This window comes from Branchiostoma belcheri, unplaced genomic scaffold (genome assembly GCF_001625305.1).
Source record: "Branchiostoma belcheri isolate BF01 breed outbred unplaced genomic scaffold, Haploidv18h27 scaffold33, whole genome shotgun sequence".
NCBI classification, from domain to species: domain Eukaryota; kingdom Metazoa; phylum Chordata; class Leptocardii; order Amphioxiformes; family Branchiostomatidae; genus Branchiostoma; species Branchiostoma belcheri.
The window spans coordinates 1,576,298-1,591,907 of NW_017803943.1; the positions used below are offsets into that span (position 1 = coordinate 1,576,298).

At 39.0% G+C, this 15,610-nt stretch overlaps 1 protein-coding gene across 1 annotated transcript in view; it reads left to right on the forward strand.

Annotated features, from left to right (window-relative positions):
* The first annotated feature begins 3,513 nt into the window (after nt 1-3,513).
* The window catches only part of LOC109475201 (cytosolic carboxypeptidase 6-like), a 79,701-nt gene continuing 67,604 nt past the window's right edge, over nt 3,514-15,610 (forward strand). The window contains 1 exon segment of the mRNA XM_019775783.1: nt 3,514-3,557. Coding sequence (XP_019631342.1) covers nt 3,536-3,557 — 22 coding nt within the window. The 5' untranslated portion in view covers nt 3,514-3,535.

Genomic DNA, 15,610 nt, shown 5'->3' on the forward strand with positions numbered 1-15,610 from the left:
TTTCGTCAGAAAACCAGACAGGGATGTCTGTGAAAAAAATCATAGACTTTATTTCGGGTACAATGTCTTGTTTTATTTCTGAGAAACATTTCTGGCACGGAGAACGGCACTGTGTTTGATATTGTGGTCTTGGCGGAATGATATCACAGCCGGCGACTCAAACGTTGACGTAATGGCGGGAAATTAGCTACAGCGAACACCGCATCTAAACGGGCGTTTCGCATGTAAACCCTTCCTTTCCCTCTCACAAATAATGGCAAAAATACACGACAATTTTCTTTAAGTGCAATAAAATGGCGCCCTTCAAACAGATTTTTAGACGGTACAATTTCCAAGCCACCGATAGCTTAAAACAGTCAGTCGGTCGTTTCTTGATCCTATGAAAACACAATGCCGAGACAGTTTTTGTTGTATCGGACACAGTGCAGTACTCGGCCTGGCCGAAAAATCGTGAGTTGCGGGGATGGGCATATGGAGGGCCGCTCCAGGCGCATCGGCTGGGCCTTCCCGGCTCTTGCACAATCAATGTTGCGGGTCGTGGTCGCTTGCGAGTCCCTCGGCACGGAAGTGTCAAAATGCAACTGTCGGAACAAAACATGACCCCGACATCTCACAGCCGAAATCTAAAGACCCCACAGGTGCAAGCTTATTAGCCTGCTGGCTGGCACTCCCAACAAACAGCTAGCGGCACCTGAAAAACGCAATACCTCATACCTTTGCCTACACCGCAAGCTAAAAGAAATACACCATTATATTCAAGTTTAGTCATGTGAAGATGCAACATAGTTCCGTCTATAAATTCTTACTGTGCTACTAGGAAAAATAAAAGGAGCATCCACCGACGGCCAAAATCGCAACCTTACACTCGATGGCACCGCATGTGGCCAGCTCACCAGTGACTTGCTTTCCGATGTAATGGTATAATGTTATGTTGCAAAACAATCAAAGAAGCGTGGGCTAGATGAAATTTGTTGATTCTTAACGCAAATCTGAATAAATAGGAAGAAATGTGAATGTAATAGACTGTGATGATCACAGACAATATGTCAAAGTAATTAAGGTTTAATACGACGGTAGGATTGAACCGTAATACTGAAGTGCGGCATAATATTTTGCTACACTTTCCCCTTTTAATCTGAATCGTCTTTCCGTTATGAACATCCCCTTTCACCAACTTACTTTAGTAAATCAAACAAACAAACAAACAAACAAACAAACAAACAAACAAGCAAACAAACAAGCAAGCAAACAACTACATGTAGCCCGGCATGCGGTAAAATCTATCACTTGATACCGCGATTCTGGCACGGTTTGGGACTCAGTGCACAAAAAATTTCTTTAAAAATATCCCTTTTATTCAAATTCATATCCCCAGTTTGGGTAAAACCGAGATGTTGCAGTTGTAACAGGGAATAAGGAGCTCGACCCACCAAGTTCATGGCATGTGTTTAGCATTGCAAAAAAATACTCTGCCAAAAATGTCTCTTTTTTTTTTTCAAACTCATATCCCCAGTTTAGGTGAACCTGGATACTATTGCAGTTATTACCGGGGTACTATTACAGGGAATAAGGAGCTCGTTCCGCCAGGTTCACGGCATGTGTTTGGCATTGAAAAAAAATACTGTCCAAAAATGTCTCTTTTTTTCCTTTTTTTCTTCTTCAAATTCATAACAGGTATCCTCAGTTTATTAGGTAAACCGGTATACTATTGCAGTTGTTACAGGGATACTATTGCAGGGAATAAGGCGCTCGTTCCGCCAGGTTCACGGCATGTGTTTGGCATTGTGATGACCAGGACCGGACAGATGGGACGATATAATCGATTGGCATTCGGCAAATTCAAGGCGCGAAGCTAAGCAAATTACTCCTCGTGAAAATTGGTCGATGAAGCGGATAAATTATACAGTACGACACTCCGAACTAAGAACAGAGAAATTATTTTTTACACTTCATTTGTACATGTATATTGTATCACGCAACTGTAGTCTCATTTGACAAAAGCTTTGTAGTATCCGAAAATGTATCTTACATACAAACAGCTTGAAGAAAGTACTAGTATATGTAACGGGTTACATATAAGAAATAAGAAGAAAGGAAGAAAGCTAAGCAAATTACCCGTCATGAAAATTGGTCATTGAAGCGGATAAATTATAAAGTTACAATACGAAGAACGGAAAGTTTTTCTACAGCTGATACCAAAGAGGTTGAATTTAACCTCCTTGGATGTACAGTACTAAGTACATATATGTAGTCACTTTAAGTTTGATACCATCGGGCAAAAGCTTTTTTACGATATCCGAAATGTACCGAAATGGCTGACCAAATTCATCTTGGAACTCCGACAATGAAAATGTTAGTGACTAAGCAATCGCGAAAACAGTAATTTAAAAAAAAACAAATCAATGACCGGCCGTGAGAGCATTTCTACTTGAGACGAGCCTCGTGATCATATACATGTGTAAGTTCAAAGACACGTTGAATGAGCGATTTTATGATGTGAATACCAGCCTCGGAAAGGAGCTCAACTTGATCATGAATAAACACGCCCGTTTTTAACGCTACTGATTTGTCAGTTCAGTCAATGTCATATTATAGTGCGGAACGCATGAGAACAAAACTGTTCGAGTCTCATATCGAAAATCACGGTAATCTGTGTAATTTAACAGCATATGTAAAAAAAATAATGTAAAGAAAAAAAATAAAGAAAGGAGTTAACAATTAAGGTAACAACTGGTGAACGTTTATTTAGTCGAGTATAGAAATGAAAATGTAACATAATAAAGGGGGTTAGGTTTTGAAATCACATGGGTTAAATATAACCGCGTTTGATTGCTTTGTATTGCCACTTGAATGAAATAAAATAGAATAAAATTAAATTTATACGACTTTTCGTTTTGTTTGCTGTATAATATATCCGTTGCCAAGTTTGCCTAATCTTCAAGGCTAAGAGCAAAATATCAACGCATTCAGGCAACATTGTATGTCATGTTTGTCTGTAATGTTTGATATCTTAATAAAGAATTGAATTGAAAAAAAGTGCGAATAACTGGAAAGACGCACAGCCCAAACCTACGTCAGCTTAGAATTTACGTTTTCATACTCATGTTAATTAGTAGCCGTTGTATTGGAAATTTATGTTAACTGATTGTTACGAAGTTTTTCCAAACGACAGACTTTTTTCCTTAAGATTAAGCTTTTTGCCGTAATTTCCGTGGTTGCCTAATACTAGTATTTCCTCAGTCGTCACTTTATGATAACCTAATGACATGTTAGACATCCGTTTCATTGATATATTGCACATTGATATAAGACTACACAAAATTAATAGACCTTGTCATATTTTTCTATTTTCTATAAATTAAACCAACAAATATTGAGGTATGATATTACATATTCGTCTTTTCCTGTATTTGTCCCAGAATATTATGAGTTTGTGGCTAACAGAACCTTGATAAATATCTAAAAGTAAAGAGCAAGAAGGTGTACACCTAGGGGGTCTTGGGTCAGGGGTCACCAACTGGTTCTGGGATACAAGATGGCCGACAAGAAAGACTCAGGTGAGTTTTGAGATCAAATTTCTTGCGTTTTCTCCTCGCAGGTGTCCCACCTGGGCCACCTGAATGTCCCCGTTGTTTTTCCACGACAGCAGGGTACTTAACATAAGAATGTTCGGGACAGACAACCGGCGGTTTTGGCGCCACGGGTGCCAAATCACCAGGGTGACCGTCACCTGAGAGATTTGTTTACAAACTTCGCGTCTCCTCGAAACGGAATAAATTATAGCTTCTGGGGAGGGGACAGATATGGAAAGGGAGTCAGGGGACGGATAGTTTCCTCGGGTTCCTCATTTATCGGGATTTTAACCAAAAGTTGATAAATGATAGTTTCCTCATGCGAAATTATGCACACTGCATGTATGTAGTTAGTGGTCGTTTGAGGGGGAGGGGGGCATATATGTACAGATGGTAAGGATATGCTTTGTAACTCCGAGTCAAGTCACTTTGCTTCGCTGTTAATGTTTGTTAGAACGGTCTCCCATGCCCTTGAACGTGAACGACCTCCTGATAAAGATCCCCAAGTTCACTTTTATACGCACTGGAGGCAAATATGGATGCTTATAATGATCTGTTATTCTATAGCAAAGAAATTGTGTCTGCATCTATCCAGTATGTCAACACATTGGCATACTAGTAATTTTACTGCAAATGTATATACTACCTCAGGTATTGGGACTGACACGGTCATCATACTTGGAAAATCTGTATCTGTATCTTTACATGAATCTGTATCTCTACATGAATCTGTATCTAAATGTGAATAAAGATCACGAGTGATTGCCCAGACAGAAATACTAGTATTGCAGTGGGATAATTTTGTGGTATGAGCCTATGAAGGAAAGGGAGGCGTTTGCAGTGTTTGAAGTTCATGGTTAAAATAATTCTGCAGTACAGCAATATTATATACCACACATATTCACAGTGTCATGATTTTGACACTGCCAAAAAAATACAAAAAAGAGAGCACCGCAAACATTTCACCATTTACACAGCACAACTTTTTCCTACATGCCTGCACACTGATAAAAATGACTTGCACCAGACAGGTTATACCTGCATCACTCTTAATTTAGGAATCATGTATCATACTAAAAACTGTGAAGGAACCATTGCCATTACTTCTTTTATACTAGGTGGTAACAGTAAATGCAGCTAATAAAAAAAATATACCTACATGTATATATAAACCCAGTACATCAGCTGGTGCAGGTAGACACCAGAAAGATAAAAAAATAAAAATAAAAATATACTGATAGTGATGACTGAAAAGAATGATTGTAATATTAAACTGATATTCGTTCCTTGTTAGGTTAAGCATTAAGCTGTGGTATTCGTGTTAAGTAACTTTGGTAGAAATCAGAATAGTAATAAATATGACCCCTGAAGCAATTTCAGGGCAGAAAAACTGGATTTTCAAAGTTAATTTTTCTAAGCTGAATCAACCCTATCCCATAACATATACCAATTTTACCATGTTGTACTTAAGTTACTTAAGTAATGTTATGTTTATACACATATGTGTAAGGAGCAAATCGTTGACATGGCAACATGTAAACCCTTGGATAAACAAATAATTGAAAAATACTGTCTGTGAGGCAAAAATGCGATGTCGCTAAATTATGATATGAAACAGTTACTCGTTTCGTATCATAGGCTGGTTGTAGCTGCTATTTATTAGTGGTACTGCAAAATAAAGGGTCTCTTAACATAACTTGTTTTGGGGCCATTTTAAACGCTTCATGTATGAAATGATAACAAATATGTGCTAAAGAAATGGCAGTAAATATCAATATCAGGCAGATTTCATCATCCAGAATAATTTTATGTTTGCTGCCCTGAAATTGCATTGGTGCCTTTTCCTTCAAGGTTGTTTTGTTAGAGGAGCTATGTTATGCACAAATCAGTTACTTTCAGTCAGAACTCAAGTTTATTTTGTTGTGGTTCAGGTCAGTTTAGTTCAGGTGACTTGACTTGAGTTGTATTTAGTTAGAGTGAGTTCAGGTCAGTTTGGGTCAACTCAGGACAGTGTTTCCAGGCAGGTTTGTTTTGTTCAGCTTGGATGAGCGTAGCGGTGTTCGGTTTCCTTCAGTTGGTTTGAAAAGTGTGTGTGTGACTGTGTGTGGGTATTCACAGACACTGATGCTCATGTTAGTCTATATTGGTTCTGTGACTTGGTAGAAATGAGTACTGGTATATATGATAATGGTAACATAAAAATAATTTACTCTAGCTAGCTGGAATTTTTTTTCCTCAGCCCAGGTTCATGATTGGCAAATTTTGAATCTTCAAGTTCAATGCAATTTCCCATATTTTGAAAGCCAAATAATGGGGTTAAGAGTGACCGTTGTTGGTGGTTTTCTTGATGTTTTTATATTTTTTTCCAAGAAATTTGTACCTTTTTTTACCTTCACCAGAGCATTACCGGTATATTTTGGGTAGTGTGTATCTGTGGTTACGTTGGTATGTGTGTGTGTGTACATGTATGTATGTGGTTTAGCACAGTAACTTAAGAAGCTATGGATGAATTGTCATGAAACTTGGTAGGTACTAGGTAGGTAGGTCTTGATAATTTTAGTTCAGCTGCCTTTCTAATGGCTTAGCTGAATCGGGTAAAATTTCATCAGAGACTAATTAGCTTTTATCACCATCACATTCATCGTAGGTCATCATACTTTGTTTTAAGACTCCAGGAAGAGTAGTCATATATATGCAATGTCACAAATGGTTTAACAATAAGAATGATTAGAACAATAAACTTTTCAAACAGGCTGTGACAGAAACAACTCTGATACGGAGAATTTTACATATCCCAAAAATGCATTCAGTTTGCAAAGATGATCTCACGACAGACTCTTTGCTTGGGATAATGATGTTGAAGTCAGTTGGATCTAGCCCTGTATGGTACCTGGTTTGGTCTACGGGTCATTGACCCCAGCTGAGCTGACTGAAATCTGAGTCTGTGTCTATCAAATTACATCAGTTCATCTCAGGTCAGCTCAGGTTGGCTCAGTTCATTTCAATTTAATTCAGTTTTATGGTCCCTTACCACGAATATAATCCATTTGCATTGTGCCATCTTTTCTTATTCATACCATCGGCTCATAAAATCACAAATGGGCTTCAGACTCCTCTACCTTTTTATGTATTATTATGAAACCCCAAATTATTGCTGACTTAAAGTTAAAAATCGTACAGGCCTGGAGTTTTAAATCTGTGATAGAAATGAAATAAAGGCAAAGCCTTTCTTTGTCAATGATACACATTGTCAAGGAAATTGTTACTCAAGCAACTGGACAGGTTTTGAAAACAAGTAGACTTTTCATGTAGCATCTACATGTGTACTATTTTTTGTCAGTTATATTATAGATTTAGTCCTTTTTATAGTCCTTATTTCAGAGTACTTTAAGTGTTGTATTTGCTGGTAGCTTTTGACAAGTAGTGGTATGAAAATGAATGTAATATTTATATCTATTGCTGTTATAAATAACTGTAAAATATTCCCAGTGCAATTGGCAGATAGAGATTTTGATGATTGTAATGTGGCCATCTGTGCCCGTGAGTGTCTAGGGGAATCAGAGAGGGGGGGAAGGGTACAGGAAGTATTTACCCCATCATGAATTATGCAGAAATATAATCATATAGCTGGAGAATAGCAGAAACTACGCAGCTGTCAAGTGTTAGAAGTGGTGCTGAATTGCTGCTCTTTCCGGACAGCGGTAAACACGGTTTGCGGGGATGATTTTGGGGTCGTAAATCGGCGTCGGACAACAGATAGCCATTTGCAGCTCTGTGTATCAGTAATAATACTCATTATACTTGAAGAAACCTGGGCCACCTGCAACATGTAATTTTTGATGGCAGATGAAAGATAAGAATTCGTAGATTTCAAACCCCCAGTATGTATTTTCAGAGGTTTTTTTTTTTGGTGAACCTATTCGTACAAGCAAAAAGATGGTCTGACATACATATTCTCCATGGGCCTAGGACAGAAAGCAGGCAAGTCCAAGCTGAAGGCTTGATTTTGGCACCCAGCCAACAGACCCAGTCAACTTCTGGGACCTAACTTCCTGTGTCTGGCCTTTTGTCGTCTGTTATTAGGGAATTCCCCACCCTCGCGTGTTGTTACTCGACTGCACGGATACACAAGCAATTTTCAATGTTAGCAGTGAAACACTAGAGGCAGTAGAAACAGGGAAAACCCCTGAGTCCCGGGACACCGGGAATCAAACCCGCGCCAAACCCAATTTATGAAGCAAGGCACAAACTGCTATTCCAAAATGTCAGAAACCATTAGACAGGTCAGTTAGTGGCACTTGAACCACATTGTTACATCAGAACAAAGTGCAACTATGCAGAAAAAAAGTATTTTGAGCCCTGAGAGCTAATATAAATACAAAGTCAGGTGGTTATTTCCACCTGAGTGGAGTGAGGAAAGTCAATTGTAAAGCAATTTTCCCAAGGGCACAACGTCCAGCCAGGAATGTTAGGATTCGAACCCGTGACCTCTTGATCCTACGTGCGCTAGCCCAAGCACTTAATGTATTTGTATTTTTGTTACACGTGCTATTAAAAAGGTGAAGAATTGTAGAAACACCATGTAACATTCTTAACTCACAGCTCTGTATATATGGGTGTCGGATATGTATAAACAAAGGGTTTAAAAAGAACAGGTTGTAGATTAAGTGAGACTAAGCCTGGTAGCTTATATTTTACTTAAAAAGATGCCAACATTGATTATGAACTATACCCTTGCCTGATAAATGCACAAGATAGTCTGTGGTTTTTGGAATACATCCAAACCCTGAAACATTGCTAGATAAAGTACCAGGTTCTTAAAAAAACTTTTAACAAGTAAAGGAAAAAATTCAGACACGCTCAAACACACACACACACACGCGCGCTGTCTGGTTTATGAATGATTATGATTATGAATTACAAGAATAAAACAGAAATTTGCTATTGTTGAGTATTTACAAAGTCTTGCAAACTGAGTTGAGTCAAAATCATATTTTATTGTTTATGATTTAAATGGTAATATGTTTATGTTAGAGAGTACACCAAGTTATACACATACACATATAACGTATATGATTTTCACTGTAGCATTTAAGTCTTCTTGTGATATATGGTGTAATCATATTCAAAGAGAATTGCACACCAAGGGAAGAAGACATCGAAGACGACATCCCTACTTTTTGGCTACAGTCATCAGTTTTATGCCTCATAGCCCTTTCTTCCTTTTATACCGGTGCTAAGACATCTTGAAGTATCCATCACTCCTTCAGAAAACTTTCTTATGGCGTTGCTTTAATGACTCAGATAAAATGCCGCCGGCTTCCTTGTGGGAGTAGTGCACATTTGTTAGGTGGCGTGTACAAAGTGTAGCGGAGCGGGTCTGAGCTGGAAATGGCCGGTTTGGGTGATGGCACATAAATCACCTTTTAAAAGGAGGACAAAACTACGAGCTGATGTCTGCGTACCGTAGATACTCCCCGGGGGACTTCATTACCGCCGAGGAGCGAAACCTTTAAAAGGAACGCATCGCAACAATTTATCGTGGCGGAGGTAATGGCGTGCGAGGTAGCGGTAATCTTATCTGGCCCGATATTCTCACGCCGTGGATGTGTGTCCGATACGGCGCCATTAAAACGGTACCGTGTTTCAAGGTGGAGGGCATTGCTGACAGGACTTTGGGTTTTAATGTCGGGGGGGATCAAGCACTTTATGTGGGCTGTCATGTGATGGTCCTTTATCCAGTCGTACTCTGGCGTTTATCACGGCTACGTTTGTGTGTGATCGTGTAGTAGAGGTCACGGGAAAGGCACTGAGGAACCAAGTGTGGAACTAGTTCTGTGTTACAGGTTCATTCAACTTTGGTGCTTCGCGAAACAGCAAACTGTACCGGAAAGTTTTGTGCTCGATTCTCAGTTTCCAACGGAAGGTCTTTTTGTTGTGTTTCTGGTTTGACAACCGACATATCCTTTTTTTCCCCTGATTTGATTATCCTCTGGGAACCCAAAACTGATGCCAGCATGCAAATAAAAAAGTTGGTCAAAAAAGTTGCCTTCATTATGAAATCTACATGGTCACGAAGATTGAACAAATGACTTAACACATGCAGAGATGGTATATATGGTGAATGATAGGCTCTTCAGTTTCCTTCTTCATCATTTTCCAATATTTTTTTTTGCAATCTACCACATATATTTGTTCATTTCGCAGCTGCTTTGTACAATTTACTGTATTCTTTTTTGGAAATCAAGGTAATAATATAATCAAATCAACATTGCCTTAGGGACATAATTTCCGATCTGACATCTGAGTTTCAAACCCTTTGAAATGTTATGTCACACAGTTTCAGAACCAATTTCTTTAGTAAATCAGTCAGATGAAATATTTTTCCCTTCCCCATGCACATGCAAACGGAGGACTGGTCCTGGAAACAGCATTGGCTTTTTTTGCTCAAGTTCTGCCTAAATCTAAAAAAATGAATTGCATTGTCATGCCTTTAAGCATATTATATCACATTTAATGTAGGAAATGACATCAGTGGTAGACAGACATGCGTCATAGGAAGAGAAAAACACATTGCCATTAGGGTGCAGCAACAAGAACTGCATAACAGCATCTCAGAGGCTATTCTAAGAAAGAGTGACGCTGTTTAATGATTTCTTTTCTGCCGGTCTCACGTCACTGTCTTGTCCTTCGGGATGGCCTGCCCACGTAACCATTGATCCACACTCGTCAAGACTTACATCATCGCCATTCTCCTTATTTCCTCTCTTAACGAACAAATTTTCTCTTCTGACCAAGAAAAAAAAGAAGGCAGGAAGAATTGTCGGATTACGTTACCGAAAACTCTTTTCGTTTTCGCCGTTAGTCCAGGTCTGTAATTCAATTAGCGTGCCCCAGTGTTTCTGGAAAATCTGGTTAGTGCAGCTCGGTAATCAAGTAAACCACATTAGGACGGCCGGCAGTCAGGTCATTAAAGCTTGATGACGCTTTGTTTAGAGTAATTGGCAAATACCCTAAAATCCGATACTTCTTACAAATGTAGATGGTGCCTTATCATTTTCTTTCATTCTTTCCCCAGACAGTTGAAAAGATGCTTGAGCTTGAAGGATATTGAAAGAGATAATTTCTTATACATATTCAAAGAAATGATGCTTTGTTTAGAGCAAGTGGCAAATAAAATTTGCAAATAAGATTGTTGCTGATTTTTTTAGATTGTACCATGTCATTTTCTTTCTTTCCCTTGACAGTTGAAAAGAAGCTCAGGATATTTCTTGAGAGAGATTATTTTTTATACATATTAAAAAAAGATGATGTTTTGTTTAGAGTAATTGGCAAATGCCCTGAAATCCAATTCTTCTTAGATTGTGCCATATTATTTCCTTTCCTCCTTTCCCTAGACAGTTGAAAAGTCACTCAGGATATTATTTAAGAGAGATAATTCTTTATATATTTAAAAAAGATGAGCATGTTACTGTAATGAAAATTGCTGAACTGTTATGATTGAATAAAAGGATATGAGAGGATGGGTAGAATATCTTGACGCGGTGCTGCTTACGGATAATGTGATACAGTTAACCAAGGTCGGGGTAATATAGGTACTGGTGGGGCCGCGAAATGAGGGCAGCGTTATTCAGCAGAGCGTCTCCGCTTCATCCCCGAGCCAACCCAGCAACACCTGCGGAGAGGGAGCCATGCCTTCCATCTGGGCCACCTGCCTGGCAGCTGTTGGCGTGGACAGCCGCTTCTCGGCCTCCGCAGGTGCCAGGTGCCGCTGTCAGAAGAAGGGGAGACGGGTGGTTGCCAGGGGTAACCTGTTTCCTTTCCGTTCTCCCCTCCACGATTATCATTTGCTGCTCCTCCTCCTCCCTGTATATACATTGTACCAGTCAGGGATCTCCCCATAAATTCTGAGGGGAGAGGTGCTCCCTAATCGGTTGATGAAATATCAGCGAATTTCCATGTAAATACTAAGAGAAAACCCTAAATTTGAACATTTTGGGAGAGATTCTAGAATTTGGGGAAGAGGGGGAGCACCCTGGCTTCATTGCTTGGGGAGAGCCCTGCCAGTAGCGCAATTCCCTACCCAGAATTACAATCCACATTATTATTACATCACTGTAACCCCCTAATTCTCAATCCTTTATACCCACACCTGTAACCCTAAACCCTTTCACAATATCTCCAATAGTTGTATTGTTCTGGATATCAATGGCCAAACGGAAAAGGAACAATATTCCTGTCAGTTTACCTGTTATTAAGTAGGGCATGTATATTGATTAGCAGTAAACATGGTACATGTGTCTGAAATTGTTACCTCTTGCTATTGATGTTATGGGAAAAGATAGGTGGATGAGATTTACGAACTGTAATATGAATTAATATTTATGTTGCAAATGCTTTGGTATTAAATTTACTGAATGTTTCAAGATGGACTCCTACTATTATAGATATTGTTAACAGTTGTACTTTAGGTATAACTTATAGTATCAACAGCTATATAACAACAAACAATATTAGTACATTATGAGGCTAATTTTGTAACATGTCACTACGAATTTAATTTCAATCCACGTGCACTGAGAGAAAAGACTTGTATATTGGGAATTATGCATGGTATTCCTCTTCTGTTAGTTCTGGACAAAATCTTTGGATAACAGATATTTTCTGGAAGTTCCCAGTTTCTATACTAAAATGATTTAATTTATTGTTTGAAAGTTAGTTAACTTGCTTTAGGGCACACCAATTTGATTTGTTGGTTCTCAGATTGTTTAAGAGAAAACATGAAGTGACAGGGCGAAAAAAAAAGACCTAGGCATCCTCTGATAGCCCCAAAGCAAAAGCTACATGTACGATTGACAGGAGCCATGAAGTCAACTTACCAGACTGGTTTATAATTCAAATAATGAATTGTAAACTTGTTGTGAAACCACTGCATTGATACATAAAAAAATTAACACTTTGGAGTTGATTTAGAGTCTGAAATCTTTTTTTTTAATGAAGCAGTCAAATCTGAGAACCAACAGATTAAATTGGTGTGGCCTAATGACTCTTATATCATTACACTTAATGAGGTTATTTACCCCCTCCCTTTGCCTGGAGTGGGCCCAGCCTTCCATCTGGTTTAATTTCGTTAGGAACCTGTATGGTGTCCGCAGACGCAAGTTCGTTAGTTATTGTAGCTGCCGGCCAATCGTGGAGATGTTCAATTATTAGCCAACCGTCACATCGTCATTCCTACTATGAGTGTAGTTTATTGGCTGTGTATGTAATGATTCTACTCCAAACTGAGTGGCTGATTGCACCATTGTACACAGTGTTTATGTCCTTGCAAAAGAAAAACTGGTTTCAATTGAAGTTTATGATTGTGAAGAAGTTAAAAAGGCATCCAATGCATCAGGGTTGCAAAACAAAAAAGAAACATATTGTGAATGAGGAAATCTGCCTGATATTGACATTTTCTGCCATTTTTGTGATAATTTCCTACATCAGAAATACCTGCACAGCTCAATTTTTACCTGTACTAAGGTGCATATACACCCAGTATTTGGAGACTGAGAATAGACATGTAATGCATTATGAATGGGTTATATTTCCACCAAAAAATACACTTCGTTGTGCCAAATGAGGTTTATACCATATAATGAGATTCTTTTGCGTTGAATTTAGAAGTATCGCTATTATTCAATTCTAGAATGTTCATTCTAGAGAGTTGACAGAAAAACTCTCAGAAAGTCAGCCTTTATGAAGAATGCATTCCGTGACCTTTGAGCACGGCTATATAAGATAACGCGATCAATCAAGGACAAAAATATGGCCCAGAAGAAAGTCAAGGGCAATCTTCCAAATACCAGAAGGTCGAAAGAAAAGAAGTAATGACTGTCACATCAACATTGTCTAGCAAGCAACTTAACATTACAAGGCAACAGTTGCCTAGCCTGGGTGCCAGCCCCTTTCGCAAGGGAGTGTTAATCTCCTTCGGCCATAGAAGCCATATGCCCCACCAGGCCCTAGTTGGCACCCTGGCTCTAATATATATACATGTAATTATCTTCTTGCCATCATGAAAGATAAAGGGCTTGGGCGGATACTTTTGGAAGCAGATATTAGATTTCTCTCCCCCAAAAATCTGCCTACTGCCTAAAATCTATTACTTGTGAAACACCAGCGTCTGGCACCCAGGCTACAGTTGCCAAGTTATAAAGAAACAAGTGGTGCCCCCCACCTCCAATTTTGAATGGACTTGTCCAGGTGAGACTAGAGATTACCTGAGCAGGTAAGATGGAAGGGAAGACCAATGGGAAGACGGGGAAGAAGTCGGTAACTGGCTGGCGACCGTTGAACCGGTGTCCGTGCAGGGGTGCAGAGGGGGTACGGTATGACCCCTTGGGTCAGGACAGCCCCATCAAAGTGTACGCCTCCACTGAGGACATTCTGGTAGCCCTGATAAAAGGTACACGGAGCTGACACCATTGTCTTGGTATTTACTGTACATCTGGACATTTTTGCTGTGTTTTAAAGTTTTCAGTTACTGTGTACACTGTGGACGTATGTTCTATCTTCTACTGTATTACAATTGCAATTCGTTCAAAGAAATTCTCTGTTGACTCTTGATGTTCACTGATTTTTTTCATCCAGATTTTAGTGGTGCAAACTTAACTGAATTTTACAGTACTAATGGTAGAGTACAAAGGAAATAGTATTTGTAAAAGTAATGAACATTTGTAGTGTCTTGTTTAGCCTACAACATTGTGCTTTCTGATATTCTTTGTCTTCCTACTCTTACAAATATCACATCAGTATTTGATTTCTTACACTTATTAAATATTAATGAAAGATAACGGAAATCATTGTAAAACTTATTTTGTTCCTTTCATGTAAGACCATTTGATATTTTGATACAAGGAAATTATGGTACATGTATTAACACACTGTATCTAGGACTTTGCTTGATACAAAACATGCATTGTACTTGGTGTCAAGTAACTTTGCATCTGGTAAGAGCCCTTGAGACTTTGTCAAGACTGATTACTTAAAGTGAGTCGAACACAATTGATGACAGTAATATGTACTGACATTATACATACTTCCTTTGTTGTAGCAGATTATTGATATTATACACAGTAACTCCAGTTGGACGTTGTTTCCATAATAAACAAGAAATGCCTTTTAAAAAGCTGGCCGAGGGCCAAGACGGGAATAGCTGGTTGGGTGGTGTAAGTGTGATGACAATGTGTGACTCAAATAATTGGTCACCTTAGTTGGCTAATAAGGCTGGACTCATTTACTAAGTTGTACAATAATATTGTAATGTATCATGAGCTCTTTCTAACAGAGAATAGATATCATGAAATATTTGTAAAAGTTTATGTGTCTGAGGTTACATGAGGTAAAGAATTGCATCACTGTCTTCTTGTTTTATTCCCCCAGGCTTTCCCTCCTGACATCTGCTTGGTTTTCATAGTATACTTCCTAAATACTGAGTGATGCAGGTAAAATTTTGCTGGTGCCTGTAATTTTCAATGCACCGGTGCAGGTATGCAGAAAAAAAGTGTGTCGAAACTTTCTCTAATATTTCCTAAACTTCCTACAGTAGTATGATAATATTATGATTTGCGAGGACTGTTAGAACTCATCTGCTTGGTTTTCATAGTTAACTTCCTAAATACTGAGTGGTGCAGATATAATTTGCCAGGTGCAGGTAATTTTAAACGCGTTACCTGCCGAGAGACTCGAGACCTGCTCTAACATTTCCTAAACTTCCTACTGTGGTATATGATTTGTGAGGACTTTTAGTAAGAGCTCTTCTGACAGAGATATAGTAGAATCACATGCACTGCTGTTAGCCCCCCTCCATAGAGGAGTGCATGCGAAAATGTGTGTCAAAACCCGCTCTAACATTTGCTGAACTTCCTACTGTGGTATATGATTTGCGAGGACTGTTAGAGCTTTCCTGACAGAGATATAGTATATCCGGTTGCTCTGCTGTTAGCTCCCCTCCATGGATCATCAAGTCCCGTCGCTTCTTCTCATGTGGGTGC